General features: G+C 47.6%; 1 protein-coding gene across 3 annotated transcripts in view; it reads left to right on the top strand.

Moving 5' to 3' along the window:
- Positions 1-14682, top strand: part of POGK (pogo transposable element derived with KRAB domain) — a 224568-nt gene extending 209886 nt beyond the window's left edge. The window contains exons 1-6 of one of the 3 annotated variants that reach the window (XM_039459936.2): positions 257-524; positions 1851-1984; positions 7534-7660; positions 8387-8485; positions 10109-11594; positions 13919-14682. In XM_039459936.2, the coding sequence (XP_039315870.1) occupies positions 1853-1984; positions 7534-7660; positions 8387-8485; positions 10109-11580 (1830 nt within the window). In that variant the 5' untranslated portion in view covers positions 257-524; positions 1851-1852 and the 3' untranslated portion in view covers positions 11581-11594; positions 13919-14682. Of the gene's footprint in view, positions 1-256; positions 525-581; positions 694-1850; positions 1985-7533; positions 7661-8386; positions 8486-10108; positions 11595-13918 lie in introns of those variants that run through there. The other 2 variants (XM_039459937.2, XM_074389820.1) reach the window with 2 other exon arrangements.
- The last annotated feature ends 2438 nt before the right edge of the window (positions 14683-17120 follow it).

Below are 17120 nucleotides of genomic sequence, written 5' to 3'. Positions count from 1 at the left end.
ACTCCCTGAAGCTCGGCGAGAGCGCCTAGAGAGCTCATCCAAGCAAGTGCTCCCGCTGGTGACTGCAAATGAGCACATGGAACTGTGCGACCACGCTACGCTCCGTTAAAATCAATCCGGGCTCTTCCTGCCTCGTCCACGCAGAGGTCACACGCGGCACTGGAAGCGGCCTGCAGCGGGCGGGGCAGGAGAAGGCCAAGGGCACGACCGCCCAGACCCGCCAGGGACTGCCCCGGCGGTGCGCGGACCGGCCGGAAGCCGCGCCGAGAGGAGGGCCCCGGAGCTCGCGCGGGCGCCGTCCCCCGGCGCCACCGAGGCCTGCTGACATCAGCCGCGCTCCTCCCCTCGCCTCCCAACACCCTCAGCTCCGGGCCGGACCCTCCCTCCTCCCACCACGTGTCCTCCCCGCTCCCTCCCGAGGGGCAGCGCGCACGGGAGGCCGGAGAGGCGGAAAGGATGGCGCTGTGACAGCCGGGCCGGAGCCCTCGCGTCCCCACCCCGCGCCCCGGCCGCTGGGCCCGGCGGTGAGTGCGCGCGGGCAGGGGCGGGGGCGGCGGCGGCGCGGCCCCTTCCCCGGGTCCCGGGCGGCTGGGCCGCGGCGGGGGCGGGGGCGCCAAGGCTGCGCTGCCGCCGCCGCCTTTGTTGCGGGCCCGCCGTGGGAGGCGGGTGGCGCCGGCTCTCGCCGCCCGGCAGGTGCGCTGGGGTTGGGAGGGGGCCTGGCCGGGAGGCGGGCCGGGCGGAGGGGGCGGCGGGAGCGCTGCTGGCGCGGGGCCGCGGAGAAAGGGAAATGGGGCAAGATGGCTGGAGAAATCCGAGCGCGCCTCGGGGCGCGGCGGCGGTGGCGCAGGCTGGGCAGGGCGGGCGGCGGCCCTGGTTGCTGCACCTTCGTGCGGGGCGGCGGCCCCTCCCACCTCTGCCCGGGAGCCGGCGGGGAGGCCGCGGCCAAGTTCGGGCCCCAGCTGCTGCAGGCATCTGAAGCCTAGACCTATCATAGCATGCCGCGTTCGCCCATCTTTTTGGAATTATCGAAAGAACCGACTTTGAACTCCAGAGCGATCTTTTCTTTTCAAGTCCTAGAAGATGCGGCCCTTAAGATGCACCCGCACTCCGCACTTAGGAATTGCCTGTGCCCGTAGAGGGCAGGAGCACGGCCCTTTGTACAGACCAAGAGTCAGCGAATAGAGAGAATTTGCATCCCAGAGGCAATGGGTCATTTCCCTATTATGGTGGGCCCCAGCAGATTTCTGCATCTTTTTGGGTATCCAGGCATAGCTCTCACTATATTTCACTGACTCCTGGGTTTGCAAAGTCCCTTAAGGTAGAATGACCCTATTTTCTGAACCAGCTCGTGGACAGAACCTTTGAATTTGGAAAATCCAGGTGATAGGCCTACTGAGCCAACCACTCCGCCCATGCTTAACTGGCTTCTAGCACCCAATCCAATCTGTGTTCAGACACCTTCGCTGATAGGAAATCAGCACCTTTCCCCTGGGTGAGACTGGCAGTGAGAAAGTACTGCCTTTCTCACAGCTTAAAACCTTGTAGTGGAATATTTACCCACTGGCTGGCCTCAGTTCTGCCCTCCAGTCTCTACAAACCAGTCTGGGTTCTCTTCCCCCGATAGCTTTTTAAATATTTGAAGGCAGCCAGAGATGTTATCTACCCATAGCCTCTCTTATAATTAAACATGACACCCTGTAGCTTCCTGGCCGACTCTTCCCTTACCTCTCTCCAGCAGTCCCAATACTTGGGGCTAAAGAGGTTAGTATGTAGTTCAGCCTCCAACATCATAGGCTTTGGGGAAGTTCCAGTGACACTCGGTTTTTCTTATTTGTGAATCTTATTTGCAGAGATGGAGTCCGCAGCCTACCCTCTCAATTTGACCCTGAAAGAAGAGGAAGAGGAAGAAGAGATTCAGAGCCGGGAACTGGAGGACGGCCCGGTTGTCATGCAGAAAGTCCGAATCTGCTCTGAGGGCGGATGGGTAAGTAAGAAGGTGTGGAGTCCGCACAGCCAGCACTAGCAGGCCTGAGAGCCAGGGAAGTAAAAATAGCCCAGCCCGGTGTGTTTGCATTCCTGAGAAATCAGCCCTGTGGCTTTAAAAGGCAGTGCAAAGAATGGAGGAGGTGGTTATGGAAGCAGTCCCTCAGCCGTGTAGCTTGTCATCATTCGATTGGAAGTCCTAGAAGCCAAGACCTTGTCTCTGTCGTTCAGCCACTTCTCCTGCACTGTGTTTGTTGCCAGGCACATTGTAGGCACCAAGTAGATGTTTGCTGACTTAGTGCTGGTTGAAGGGAACCATTTTAAATAAGACTCGAGTCATTGGGTTGACATGAGAGGTTAGGCTGGTTGGTTCTGTGTGAGCATCTCTTATCACAGTTCACACAGGAGAGCTGAGTATCCAGCTGGCCTGGGTTGAAATGGTGGGCAGCAAGGAATACAGAGATTTAGGATACACACAAGAGAATAATGTGATAGAGGTCAGTTTATACACATGCAAATGCAGTAGATATTTATAGTTACAGATAGTTATTCACAGTAGTTACTGGACTTCTTGGTAATTAGGCATGAAGACTAAGCATTTTAAATAAGCAACAAATTGACAGTCCTTTTCTCTGCTTATTTTCTATTGTGTATAAATACTGTCCGTATACATAGTGTCCTTTGCTTCCATAAAGAGTCTCTATCTATAGAAGCATGGCACTTCAGAATTGTTCCCTACCACATGATGGAACTGGGATGCAGAAAGATTATCTGCTTTACCCCAAGGATACACATGTACACTGACATTTGTTCTTCAAAACAGATCTCCTGAGCTTTACAATAATGCATTTTACCGTATGTATGCTATACCTTAATTTGAAAAAAAAAAAAAAAAGCAGTGCAACCACAGGCTCTGGGTTTGCCAGTCTAGCTTTGGATGCTGCACTGCCTTTGTCTTAGCAGTGTTCTTTGCCCACTACATCGTTATTCCCAATTCTGATTTCAGCAGGTGTTAGGTCCATTTAGCCTGGAACAAAACCCCAGGGCAGTCGAAACTCAGGGCTTTGAGGCTAAAATGGCGAGCCCAGAACATCTAAATGGACATCCCTGGAGAACAGGTACACTAAAAGTGAATACGTTGGGACAGTAAGGAAGGAGCAAGATGAAGACAAACCATGCTTGAGTAGGGAAAGCAGGAAGCAACCAGAGGAGCTGGAGGAGGGAGGCCAGCAGTTGGCTGGTGCTGGGGATTGGGCACTTGTGGCCTCCAGGCAATTGGCCGTCCATCCACAGTTACCAGACACAGTGCTGGGTGTAAAGAGAGGTTTTTTTTCTTGATGGAATTTCTAGTCTTGTGAGCAAGGCAGGGAAATAAACATAAGTAATAATAAGCACAGTGTGCAGAGTGCAGTGGTGGAGGTCTGCAAGGATGCCCCAGGAGCTGGTGGGGAGATCCCTCATTCAGGCTGAGAACTCTGGGGCTTCCTCGACAAGGCCTAATCTTGAGCAATGAGCAATTTTGCCCCGACCCCTGGACATTTGTCAACGTCTGGAAACACTACCTCCTTTCCCTACCTCTGGATATTTGGCAATATCTGGAAACACTTTTGGTTGTCTGACTGAGTCGGGGGGGCGTTGGGGACTGGGAGATCCTCCTGGCATCTAGTGGGTAGAAGCCAGGGGTGCTGCTAGACATCTGCGATGCACAGGATGCCCCACCCACCCACACACATACACACAACAAAGAATTAACTGGCCCAAAATGTCAGTTGTGCTGAGATTGAGAAACCCTGCTCTAGAGCATTAAATTAGAAGAAAAGAATCTATTTTTAAAATATGTATTTTGGTTATAGAGAATTTATGGTAGGGTGATCAGTGAAACCTTTTCAAGTATAAGAACTATAATATAGTAGGATAAAATTTTATAGGATTGAAATAGAAATACAACTTCAAGTAGAAAAACGGAAGAATGTACTTTGAACTGAGTCTTAGTCATGATGGAATCAGCCGAGGGAAGGGAGGGGGTTGCGCTTCAGGCAAGAGGACAACACAGGCAGAAGCACGGGGAAAGGCACTGTGTGCAGAGGAGCAGCTCCCCTGCAGCTGGAACCTGAAACTCGCGGCAGAGAGTGGAAGGGGATCAGGCATAGGAGGCGGCCAGGTCAGGGGCCAGAGCCAGCCAGGAGGACGTGGAGTGCTGCGCCGTCGAGTTGAAGCTTTCTCCTTAGCTCTGGGGAATGAGGCCTCAGACTCTCTACAGCCACTATGCTAAGGCCTGAGTGGCCTGCTAAGAAAGCCTAGTTTTGGCATCAGACTATCTCTGTGACCTTGGACAAGTTACTTAACCACTCTGTTTCCTTACCCATAAAAGTGAGGTAGTGATCCTCATGTCCCTAGTTTAGAAGATTAAGTGAGAGAATAGATGACTGAGTGTCCCATATAGTGCTTGGCACACAGCAGGCACGCCATCAGTGGGTCAGTACAGACTCACTCCCCTGAGATCCCATGTCTTTGCTGGGTGGCTGCAAGGCTTTAGTGAGGCTGTGCAATGTGTAAGCACTTACAACGTTTACCCTTGGAGACAGCGTTGGAATGCCAGCTTCCTGAGCAGAGCAAGGCAGTGCACACAAGCTGGAGGAAGAACTTACCAGTGAGTCCTTGATCTTCTGAGGAAAGGGAGGAGGGCAGGGATTGAGGGCTCCTACCTGCAAGGCCGAGAAGGGGTGTCTGGAGGTGGTACGAAGACTGCCTGACTTCTCAGTTTTGCCCAGGGCCGGCCCTGTTTACCTTCTGCTGTGTTTGGCCAGATAAAAGGCCTCTGTGGAGTGAGGAGAGGCCTGCGCAGCAGGGCCTGGCTGAAGCATCGTTCCATTCTCACAGAGGCTTGCTGTGAGGAGAATTTCTAAGCCACTGCACTGAGCTTCTGGAGCATAATGTGGGCTTGTTTGAAGATCCTCCATGGCTCAGTCATCAATAGGAGGAGATGAATCCTGCACCAGCCCCCCAGCCTTCTTGCAGCTTCAGGGCTCCTGGTACCTGATGTTTTTATCAGGCCTAGAATGTGTTACCCCCGCTAAGAGTATTGATAGCCCCTCTGAAATGACAGGCATAGCCAGTCCTGTTCCCATTTTATCAGCAAAGGGAAGGTGACTATAAATAGGTATGGCCTGGATCTGGGACTTCCCAGGGAGAAAAAAAGGCCAAAGGGAGAGTTCTTTAAAAGCCTGGGAAGTGGGAAAGGAGTGGGGTGGAAAATTCCTGGGCTGACTGGCTTTCCAGGGCGAGGAATTCTGAGGAAAGCCTGGAGACGAATCCGTTTTACCGCCTTGTATTTTACACTTAGGGATTTTTGGCCATTCTTACTCCAAAGAGCAGGCTTGGTTTTGTGACAGATAAAATTTAATGATTCTTTGAAACAGTTCCAAGTGGAACAAGAGAAGGGAAATCCAGAGATTTGCCTAGATTGTATATTCAAACACACGTTTTTCAGTGACTCCTAGCTCCAGGAACTGTCCTAGGCTTAGGGAAGCAAAAAGGAGTAAGTACAGATTCTGCCTTCAGGGAGCTCAGATTCTAGTGGAGGGAGCAGACAGTCCACCAAAAGAATTCTACGGTGTGACGAGTGCCCCGGGAGCGTGGAGCCAGGGCATCACAGGGACATGTGAGTGTGTTCACAGTATGGTAGAGCAGGCTTCCCAGGGAGCAGGGCGTTTGGGCTGAGTCCTGGAAGATGGGTGGGTGTCAGCTAGACCAAGAAAGGGGAGGTCTTTCAAGGGTGGGAGAGATTATGGGCCAAGGTATGGGGGCATCAGGGAATGGTTGTTCAGGGAACAGTACACAGCTGAGTACAAGGGGAGCACAGAGCTACAGAGAGTTGAGGGTTAGTCATCAGGAGACAGCTGTGCTTGGTATTGCTGGAGCCTTGGGGTTAGGCAGTGCTGGGTCCAAAATGCAACCCTGCCATTTATTGCCTATGACGTTAGACTGGAAATGAGACCTCTCTGAGCCCATATTCTATTTGATTTAATAGAATCATTTTAATCTATTTGATTAAATAGGGCACAGTGGCTCACACCTGTAATCCCAGCACTTTGGGAGGCTAAGGTGGGGAGATCGGGAGTTTAAGACCAGCCTGGCCAACATGGTAAAACCTCGTCTCTACTAAAAATACAAAAATGAGCCAGGTGTGGTGGCGTACACCTGTAACCCCAGCTATTTGGGAGGCTGAGGCAGGAGAATTGCTTGAACCCAGGAGGCAGAGGTTGCAGTGAGCCAAGATTGTGCCACTGCACTCCACCCTGGGCAACAGAGCAAGACTCTGTCTCAGAGGAAAAAAAAAAAATAGAGGTATCTGCTTCTCCACAGGCCCGTTGTAGGGAATAAATTAATAAATGAAGCAGTTACAGGGCCTTTCCTGGTATGTGCTTCCTACATGTGAGGTGCTGTGGAAGTAGGGAGAGAACAAGGGGGCTTCCATGGGTCAGGGAGGAAAGGCCAATGCATGTGACTGATGGCCTCACCCCTGAAGTGGCTACAGTCTATATAGTGTATGGACACTGATTTTCTACACTGAGGAAAAACAACATCATAATCACTCAGACCTAAGATAGAGCTTTGGGAAATAGCTTCGAAGTCAAGAATACAAAATAACCATCCTGCAACAAGCTGTCCAGTGCCACCTTATCACTAAATAGGATGAGCTTCGGAGTAGGGTTTTTAATGACTGAACGAAAAAATACAGTGAAAAACAAAGAGGGGAGGTTGGTTTGGGTGGCTTGGCTGCCCTGGACCACTGAGGAGCCCCCTTGTGCTGGGCTGGGAAGCAGAGGAGCAGTGAGGGGGGACACAGAACTTGGGCTTCTGCCTACCTGGTCTAGGATCAAAGCGAATGAATTTGCTCTGGAATTTCATTACATACTTTAAGCTCTAATTAGCCCTTCTATTTTCCTCTTCATGCTCTTGTGGATCGGAAAGGCCAAGTAGGGCTCCTCCCTGGGCAGCTTTGGAAAGTTCCAAGTCTAACACTTTGGTTAAGTACCCTTGGAAATGCAGTGCCCTGGAAAACCACAAAGATCCCATGGAGGGCAGTGATCCTATTCAAATTTACAAACCTAACTCACCCCGAGCCAAGGGTCCTTTTCTGGGGTGGGAGGGAATTGGGGGTGAGTGTGTTGGTGAGACACTATCTGGGTGTGGGTGGGTCAGAAGTGAGCCGTGAGCAGCTCTCACTGCAGCGCATGAGGATACAATGTCCCAATGTCCCCCACCCGGTGATCATGGTAGGGTTAGTTTTCTTCTCAAGGTGCTGCTTACCTTATCTGAACTGAGGGTGGCAGCCGCTGTGTGAGCACAGGATTGTGCTCTTGCCCTCATTGGCCTCTAGCAGCTGTATGAATGTGGACAGTCTGTTTTCCCCTGGGTCAGGGTCCCTTACCTGACCTGTGAGAGGAGGGGCTGTGCCAGGCTGTCTGTAAGGTCCTGTCTGGTCTGAAAGTCTGTCTGCGTGCATGTGGCTGTTGATCATTGAGAAAGGGCTGTTCACTCTTCCAGGTACCAGCCCTGTTTGATGAGGTGGCCATATATTTTTCCGATGAGGAGTGGGAAGTTTTGACGGAGCAACAAAAGGCCCTGTACCGGGAAGTCATGAGGATGAATTATGAAACCGTCCTGTCCCTGGGTAAAGCTTTGCTTTCCTTTGTCTCCTGGAAGCTCTGAGCCCAGAGAACTGTTTACATGATTCTCTTCTCTGGTATATCCAACATCCCTTTCTCCTGAACTTAGGCCCTGCCCCCTCAATGTCTATCCCCATTTAATTTCCAGTTTTTTGTTTGGGCAGTATATAAATACTGTGCTGTCCTACTCAGCAACCCGTGCTGCCTCAGAACTGCCCTTTCAACCCAGGCATTCGCATTTTAAGGAAAAAAACCCCAAGAAATGTCCCCATGGATCTGGGCCTGTGCCTCACTGTCCCTTAGGAGGGAAGGCAGGCCTTGTTATCCTGTCAGCCTCAGAAGCTTGGGGACACACACTCCCAAAGACTCCTCTCCCCAGCCCCCACCCCAAATTGATATCATCCATTTTATCAGCAGAAGTACCCATTTGAAGAGATTTCCCAGTTTGCTCATACAGGTACCAAATCATTGGATCAGCAGCTGCATTCCTTCTCTTCCCTTCTAAATGCAGTTCTTTTATTGTCGGTGCCAGTACCATCCTCATTAGGAGAGATCCATCCATTTCCTTGGACAGATCCATTTTCCGTTATCTTTTTTCTTTAAGTATCCCTAAGCCTTCTCCCCTTGTTTTCACAAAGAAGGGGAGAGTAGTTCTTAAGTATATTACTCATTCTGGTAGTGCTCCAGGACAGTAACACGCAGCTGTTACCTATTTTATTTCCTGTAAACAGAATTCCCATTCCCTAAGCCAGACATGATCACCCGGTTGGAAGGGGAGGAGGAGTCTCAGAATTGTGACGAGTGGCAGCTCCAAGGAGGCACCTCTGCAGGTACTACAAGTAAATCCGTCCAGCGTCCGTCCCGCTGGGAACACTGAAGTGGGATTTTCAGTGGCCATTCCATGGGGTATTTAACAGTGAGATAGAAGGATTATGGGCTTTGGAGTTTTAAAATATCTCTCTCGAAGTGCTAAATGTGTGACCTTAGGCAACTGCTTTTACCTCAGAGCTTCTGTTCTTCCTTTGTCAGCTCTGAGTAACAAGACTCGATGTATGACCTTCTATGTGGATGAAGTGAAATGAGCTTGTGCGGCATTTGGTCTAGTGCACCTTGTGGCTGAACAGGGCTACCTCAGTAGCATACCGTGCACCTCTGCAAACAAAGAATAGTGAGAGGGAGCACACTTCCTGAGTTACCCGGCTTCCTGTCCATTTCATATTGGATAGAAAAAGCAACAGCAATACATTTGAGCAAATGTATCTTAAGAAGTACCTAGTCCTTTATCAAGAAAAATGGTTAGTGTGGCTGCAGTTGAATGAATATGGCATTGCTTCCAGATGGCTGGAATAGTTTTGTCTTTTCTCCAGAAGTAAGAGTTTAAAATGCCGTATTTCACTAACTCTAAGACATGTTTTTCCCCCATTGCTTTACTGTCTCTGAAATTGAGAATGCCTCTTAAAATCAATGGCATGTCACAGCTTAATTAGTAGTGTTTTCTTTCTTAATGACACATAGTGATGCATCCTACAACTGATGGCATTTTAGTTAGTTTGGGTGAGATAGGGTAATTTCCCCAAATCCTATTCAATTTCTGTGACCACCTTCTTTTTTTTTGGAGACAGAGTCTTGCTCTGCCATCAGGCTGGAGTGCAGTGGTGCAATCTCAGCTCACTGCAGCCTCCACTTCGTGGGTTCTAGTGACTCTCCTGCCTCAGCTTCCCAAGTAGCTGAGACTACAGGCACGCACCACCATGCCCAGATAATTTTTATATTTTTAGTAGGGATGGGCTACTGTGTTGGCTAGGATGGTCTCAATCTCTTAACCTTGTAGTCCGCCCACCCTGGCTTCCCAAAGTGCTGGGATCATAGGCATGAGCCACTGCACCTGGTCTCTGTGACCACCTTCTAAATATAAAGTGAAGCCCAGCTCTACCATTAATGTGCAAGAACGAATTTTCTGCCTCATAAGCCTCTCTTTGCTAAGCATGGTTTTGGCTATAGGTCTTCTTGGTTCAAAAGGGATATGCTTCAGGCCATGAAGTATCTCTGTAATTATTATATGGCAATTATTATATGGTAGTGTGGTTTACATTTGGCTTCTCATTCACATAAAAAGTATTTTGGCGCAAACATAGCCCCCAGATTATTTGGTCCAAGCTTGGTGCCTATGTTCAATTCCCAGCTCTGCCACTTTCTGGCTTGGCTACCTTGCTGTATTATGTAACCTCCATAGCAAAGAAGGAACAGTAACTTACAATTACTGAGAGAACTGGATGTGGGTAGTCCATATAAATTGGCATATGGATAAGGACTTGCAATGTTACCTGTTATTGAACTTACTACTTTTGGTGAACATCAATTAGGGTATTCTTGGCATTTCAACCTCCAAAAATCAGGGTATAAGTCATTTTACTTATTGGCATTATTTTTGCCCTTCCCTATTTGTCTCTCAGAAAATGAAGAATCTGACGTCAAGCCTCCAGACTGGCCAAGCCCAATGAATGCTACCTCCCACTTTCCTCAGCCTCAGCACTTCGACAGCTTTGGCCTCCGTCTGCCTCGGGATATCACAGAGCTGCCCGAGTGGAGTGAGGGGTACCCCTTCTACATGGCCATGGGCTTCCCAGGGTATGACCTCTCAGCTGACGACATAGCTGGGAAGTTTCAGTTCAGCCGGGGCATGCGCCGCAGTTACGACGCAGGGTTCAAGCTGATGGTGGTGGAATATGCTGAGAGCACCAACAACTGCCAGGCTGCCAAGCAGTTTGGAGTATTGGAAAAAAATGTTCGAGACTGGCGCAAAGTGAAGCCACAGCTTCAAAACGCCCATGCCATGCGGCGGGCATTCCGAGGCCCGAAGAATGGGAGGTTTGCTCTGGTGGACCAACGTGTGGCCGAATATGTCAGATACATGCAGGCCAAAGGGGACCCCATCACCCGGGAGGCGATGCAGCTGAAAGCTCTCGAAATCGCCCAGGAAATGAACATTCCAGAGAAAGGGTTCAAGGCAAGCTTGGGTTGGTGTCGAAGAATGATGAGAAGGTATGACCTGTCTCTGAGGCATAAAGTGCCTGTGCCCCAGCACCTGCCAGAAGACCTGACTGAGAAACTTGTCACTTACCAGCGCAGTGTCCTGGCTCTGCGCAGGGCACATGACTATGAGGTAGCTCAGATGGGGAATGCAGATGAGACGCCCATTTGTTTAGAGGTGCCGTCACGGGTAACTGTTGATAACCAGGGCGAAAAGCCTGTCTTGGTCAAGACACCAGGCAGGGAAAAACTGAAAATCACAGCAATGCTTGGTGTCTTGGCTGATGGGAGGAAGTTACCTCCGTACATCATTTTGAGGGGAACGTATATTCCCCCAGGGAAGTTTCCCAGTGGGATGGAAATCCGCTGCCACCGGTATGGGTGGATGACTGAAGACTTGATGCAGGACTGGTTGGAAGTGGTGTGGAGACGGAGGACAGGAGCGGTGCCTAAGCAGCGAGGGATGCTCATCTTGAATGGCTTCCGGGGCCATGCCACAGATTCCGTGAAGAACTCCATGGAAAGCATGAACACTGACATGGTGATCATCCCAGGGGGTCTGACCTCACAGCTTCAGGTGCTGGATGTCGTGGTCTACAAGCCACTGAATGACAGTGTACGGGCCCAGTACTCCAACTGGCTTCTGGCTGGAAACCTGGCACTGAGCCCAACAGGGAATGCTAAGAAGCCACCCCTGGGCCTCTTTCTGGAGTGGGTCATGGTCGCGTGGAATAGCATCTCAAGTGAGTCCATTGTCCAAGGGTTCAAGAAGTGCCATATCTCTAGCAACTTGGAGGAGGAAGACGATGTCCTCTGGGAAATTGAGAGTGAGTTGCCAGGAGGAGGAGAACCACCAAAAGAATGTGACACCGAAAGCATGGCTGAGGGCAACTGAAGGGAAGGGGACAGGTAACTACTCAGGAATAGATACACAGTGCCTTTGCTGATTGACATGTTTGTGTTCTATAGACACCTTCTCTCTTTCCAGTATTTTTCTGTGTTTAAGTTCCTTTAGAGCCTACAATGCAGTAGTATAGATCAGGTGTTCCGAAACCCCAGGCCACAGACCATACCAGTCCATGGCCTGTCAGGAACTGGGCCGCATAGCAGGAGGTGAGTGTGCTAGCATTATCACCTGAGCTCCGCCTCCTGTTGGATGAGCAGCAGCATTAGATTCTCATAGGAGCACAAACCCTGTTGTGAGCTGCACATGTGAGGGATCTAGGTTGCATGCTCCTTTTGAGAATCTAATGCCCGACGATCTGAGGTGGAACAGTTTAATCCCAAAACCATCCTCCTACCCCCCGACACCCTGGGTCTATGGAAAAACTGTCTTCCACAAAACCAGTCCCTGGTACCAAAAAAGTCTGGGACTGCTGGTATAGATAACAGACCATTAGCATTTTCTCCTTTATATGAAACTTCTGTTGTTTGATTTACTTTGTGTCTATTTTGCTCTGTGGCCTGGAACCAGAAACACTTGTATAATAGATGAAATTAACAAAGAATGAGCTTCCAGAATATCTGAGAGCTGTAAAGTTGAGAGAAATTATTTGGGCCCAAAGAAGCATAGTCTGACATTGTTCAGTTCACACAAAATTTTGTCTGAAAAGCCAACATTTTTCTTTCGCTTACAAATTATGCTGAACATTTATGGCCAGTATGTGTAACTGACATGCTGGGACAGTTGTACTCACTTTCCCTGGCCTGTAGGACCGTGAAATAGGGAGAGCAGTAAGTGTACCTTCAGTATGGTGTCCTCTGAGCCTCGGGTCTCAGTATGCCACTAGGAAATAATAATAGCTCTGCTTGGCTTTTCGCTAGGGCAGGCATCCCCGAACTATGGCCTGTGGGCCACATGCAGCCCCCTGAGGCCATTTATCCAGCCCCGCGCCACACTTCAGGAAGGGGCACCTCTTTCACTGGTGGTCAGTTAGAGGAGCACAGTATGTGGCAGCCCTCCAGCGGTCTGAGGGACAGTGAACTGGCCCCCTGTGTAAAAAGTCTGGGGACACCTGCGCTAGGGACTTCAGGGGTTTTAAAGCATCATCTTAGTCTCATTATGACTTTCATGTGGGCTATTACAATAATTCCCTGTAGTGCAGATGTCTGAAGGTGTTTTTAAATTGAATCTTTAAAGCAACAACAAAAAAAAATAAAACAGACTCTAGTGAATAAAGTTTGAGGGCTGAGGACAATAGGCCTGGAATTTTCCGGGTTGAGTACAGAAGAAGAGCAGCTTCCAAAGGAAAATAGGAAAGGAGGCCTAACCGAGACAACACTAGTGAAATGACCCCACCCACCCACAACTCCAGAGAGGAAGATGAGCATGTACAGCAGGGGGAGACACCCACAAAGAACAAACAGTTCATTTACCTTCTCATTCTTATCTCCCTAATTATAAATTAATTTGATTCTCCAGACACAGTGTTTTATATGAAGGAAGAAGCCGCCTCTTTTACAGAGGACCTGAAACCATCAATCAGCTTCACACATTCTTGTTTCTTTTAAAGTATAATTAGGTGCTTTCATCTTCCTTGCTTTTTTCTCCAAATGAAATGTTAATGGGAACCGTCTTTTACCCACTTCAACTATGTAAGTCCAGATGTTTCAAAGAGTGACTTACATCTCCTTCCTTGCCCCCAAATCAAAATATACTCATATTGCTGAATCCTATTGTAATTCTGAGATCCCTGGAATTAAATGGAGCAAGGAGAAGTTCTCACTGTTACATTCAAAATCACCAAAATTGGTTCTTTTACCGCTTGTGTTCCCCCTGCTTTGAGAAACCCCATGAATCCAGCCTCCCTTTTCTGCTGATCATTACATTTAGTTTCCATCTTTTCCTCATTTACCTTTGACTTTGCCCTCTTTTTGTTAGATAACATTTTTGTGCACTTTTAATTTCCTAAGCTCCTTACTACCTCAGAGACATGATTAAAACCTGCCAGAAGAGGGAAGGAGAAAAAGCTATGCTAAGCTACATCTACAAATGTTAGCATCTAATGTTGGTCCTGAGCTTTTGCTCTTCTAGACGGCCACAGTTCTCTGTGCAGCTCCTGAAGAAGTGATGGGAGTAGACAGATTCACAGTGAACAAGAGATTTGGGAGACCAAGTGGCCATAAAGCTGCCTCTTGTCATCAATTTGGAAATCTGATGGATTTATTATGTTTGTTAAAAGTTATTCCAAAAAGCCAAGGGTTAATTCATTTAGGTTCTCTCTGTTTTCCAGCAAATGGAACTCTGATTGAAACAGTTGGAGAGGCAAATCCTCATGAAGATTATTCCTGAAAGTGTGGATGTACTGCATGTGCAGGGAACATCAGGAAAAGGGCACAGGGCTCGTAACAGCCTGGGTCCAGACAGCAGCCTATACATCCATCCCAGGACACAGCCCAGCCCCTCCCCGACACCATATAAGGTATCACAAAAGTCTAGGACCTATCATTTCATCAGAGACATGATCAGAAACGAAACTGCTTCTGCCCCATTTCTTGTTTTGGAGATTACTCCATCTGTCTATCAAAAGAAACCTGTAAATATGAACAAACAAAGGTATTTCCTGGAGAAGAGACAATTTGTTCAACAGCAACATGGGACTCATCATATGGGCACAACTCTGGTGTCCTTCTATGGAGAAAACCTCAAGTAAAGTTTTATTCTGCCTTTGAAAATGCTTCCAAAAGTAGCACTTCCAAAAAGCTTTGTAGAAATGTGTCACTTATGTATACCTGCTACTTACACATTTCCTCTTTTGGAAAAATGAGATACTTAGGATAACAACCAAATTAAGACATACTGGCCTGGTGCCAGCAGATGGCTTTTCTATAGACAAACTGGGTTAGTGTGGAAAATATAGGTTAAACTATGCTGTTTTATTTATCATCCCAACCTGATTGGCAGCTAGATTTTTTTAGGGTCTCATTTCATGGCCCTTTTTTTTCATTATTATATTTAATGATAGGGCAAGATTTCGTATGCAAGCTCTTCTGTTTCTCAGGCTGCCTGCAGAAGAAGTCGCTATAAATTATCTGCTGTCTACGTGGTACAAGGCCCATTGACTCATCTGCTGCTTGTTTTGTTAATTTCTTTAATACTTTTATCACAGGGGCAGTGGGGGCTTTTAACCACAGCTCTTTCAAGATTTGCTAATCTCCTGCCCTCCAGTAATAGGTGGCAGGTCACTGAATTTTTACACTATAGTAATTTGCATTCCCACATAAGTTTGAGTGTTATGAAAACATTCCTTTAAAAGCGATCTGTGCTACAAAAAATATGCCAGGACCTCATAGACAAAGCCATTGCTAGAAATGTCATTCCAATGTCAAATCTGGAAACAGGCTGCCATAACCACTTTTCCTTCCTGTAGACTCAGCTCACCTGTATAATAAACTGTTCTTGGCATCTTGAAACACCTATTTGTACTCAGGTACTCATTTTCCTGTTACTGATTCACTTTTCTGATCCTTTTAAAGCAGTTTTCCCCTTAGGGGGAAATTTTACTTAATCTCTAGTATCTGAATAACTGTCAATATTTTAATTGTTTCCCCATTTGCTTTTTCCTGTACTGTATTCTTGGTCATCTCAAATGGCATCTAAACCCAGCTACTCTGCATTCCAGAAGTTTCCATTCCCTCCAGTTCCACCTAATTTTTCATCTACTGTCCTAATTACTCGCTGTTTCTTCTTTATGTCTTATTTCTCTTGCTTTGGGAACTTGAAAGATTTTACAAGACCTAATTTTGGGTTCCTGCCTTGGAGCCATAGTTTTCCTGCCAAGAAGAGTAGAAAATGGGTTCAACTCCTGTTTCACTCCAACACCTCCGTGAGTCTCATCATCACCTGAGCGATGATGCCTTACAGGTTGCACAGCACTGGAACTTGCCTAGAGTAATGGCTCTACTGTCAGGGTTTCTCTGGGCTCATTCTTCCACTGACTTAATTATGATCTATGCCTAACAGAGCCCCAGTACAACTATTTTGCAGAATGGCTGTTACCCTAGAATTACTATAGCACATAATGAGACATAGTTGTACTCCCTAGTAGATAGGAACTGACCCCAACAATAAACTTTGATAATAAAGACAATAGGCTATGGTGGTTTTCTTTACCTATTAGCATTGTGAAAAGTTACATTCGGGCTAATGGCTATACCTCATTCTCCTTCCAGTTTGGTACCAACATACTACACCTTTGAATCGAAAAGCATTGATGAGATGCAGTGTAATATTGGTATCTGTGAAGGCCCAGGGAGGAAAGTGTGTGCAGTGGGGGAGGTTTGGCATAAATACCTTTTTTCCTCAGCCATGTTTTGCATGCTCTCAGTAATGGTACGTTACCAAAGTCACATGAAAGAAATTCCATAAAGGGATCTGAATTTTAAATGAAAGTATGAACCCATAAGTCTTAATTGTATGCTTTTAGTAACATTAGTCCTAACAATTTACAGTGCCCATAAAGTAGTAGTTGATTCTCCAGAAATAATCTGGCCATGTTGTCCTTTTCAACCCATTAGAATTAAATGCTGAGCCACTCCAAATCTGACCCCTCAGCTAAGCTTCCTTACTCTTATTCTTCCTCCCACAGGCATTTTGGAATGAGTCAAAGGCATAGTAGGACACAGGCATTTCCCTGTGGGCATCACTTCAGGCAATGGCAAGGAAAAGTGTTTGATTAACTTTGTGCTTGGCTGATCAGAGGAGTGGGTGACAAAGGTACTAAGAACACGCTACGTAACAAACCTGCACACGTGTACTCCTGAACCTAAAAGCTTTTTTTTTTTTATAAATTCAGAACAACAACAAAAGCACATGCTAAGTGAGTCCTCCCACCTGCCTGGAGAAGTACTGCCAGCCTTATCACACCTGGTTTTGCCCAGTGATACACCTACAGCCAAAAGATAATTACTTAAATTCTTGGAGGAAAAAATAAGTTTTATTCTAAGTCTGAAATTACATGGTTTCTAACACCTTTTTCCCTCATTAAAATAATTATTTTTCTACATGAGGCTTGATAATAAGCATTTGTTTCTTAACCTAATTAGAGAAGAGATGATTGCACTCAGAGTCCCCACAGTTGGCAATGCTGTTACAGATGAAACCAGCCTTTGGGGGCAAAGTTCAGATTTTCAGGGGCTCTTGTGAAAATGCAAAGTATTACTGTTTCTACCTTCCTGCCCTGCACTTTACTCCATCTCCCCTCTTTAGAAAATGATTTCCTAGGAAAACTGGAATGGAGAGCAGAAAACGAGTGTAGACTGAAATACACGAGGCAAAGGGAGACCCTCCAGCATTCTGTAGTTCCACCAGGTGGGTAGATGACTAGGAATTCAGACCAGGTCCTAGTGAGTAGTGAGAAGTTTTCCTGTTTGCAGTTTCCTCTGTGCTGTACATACAGCCATACAGCCTATGGAACCTGACACTGGAATGGGCAG

This window comes from Saimiri boliviensis, chromosome 19 (genome assembly GCF_048565385.1).
Source record: "Saimiri boliviensis isolate mSaiBol1 chromosome 19, mSaiBol1.pri, whole genome shotgun sequence".
NCBI classification, from domain to species: domain Eukaryota; kingdom Metazoa; phylum Chordata; class Mammalia; order Primates; family Cebidae; genus Saimiri; species Saimiri boliviensis.
Note: the sequence above shows the minus strand (reverse complement) of the source record. Positions and strands in the feature narration are given on the sequence as shown.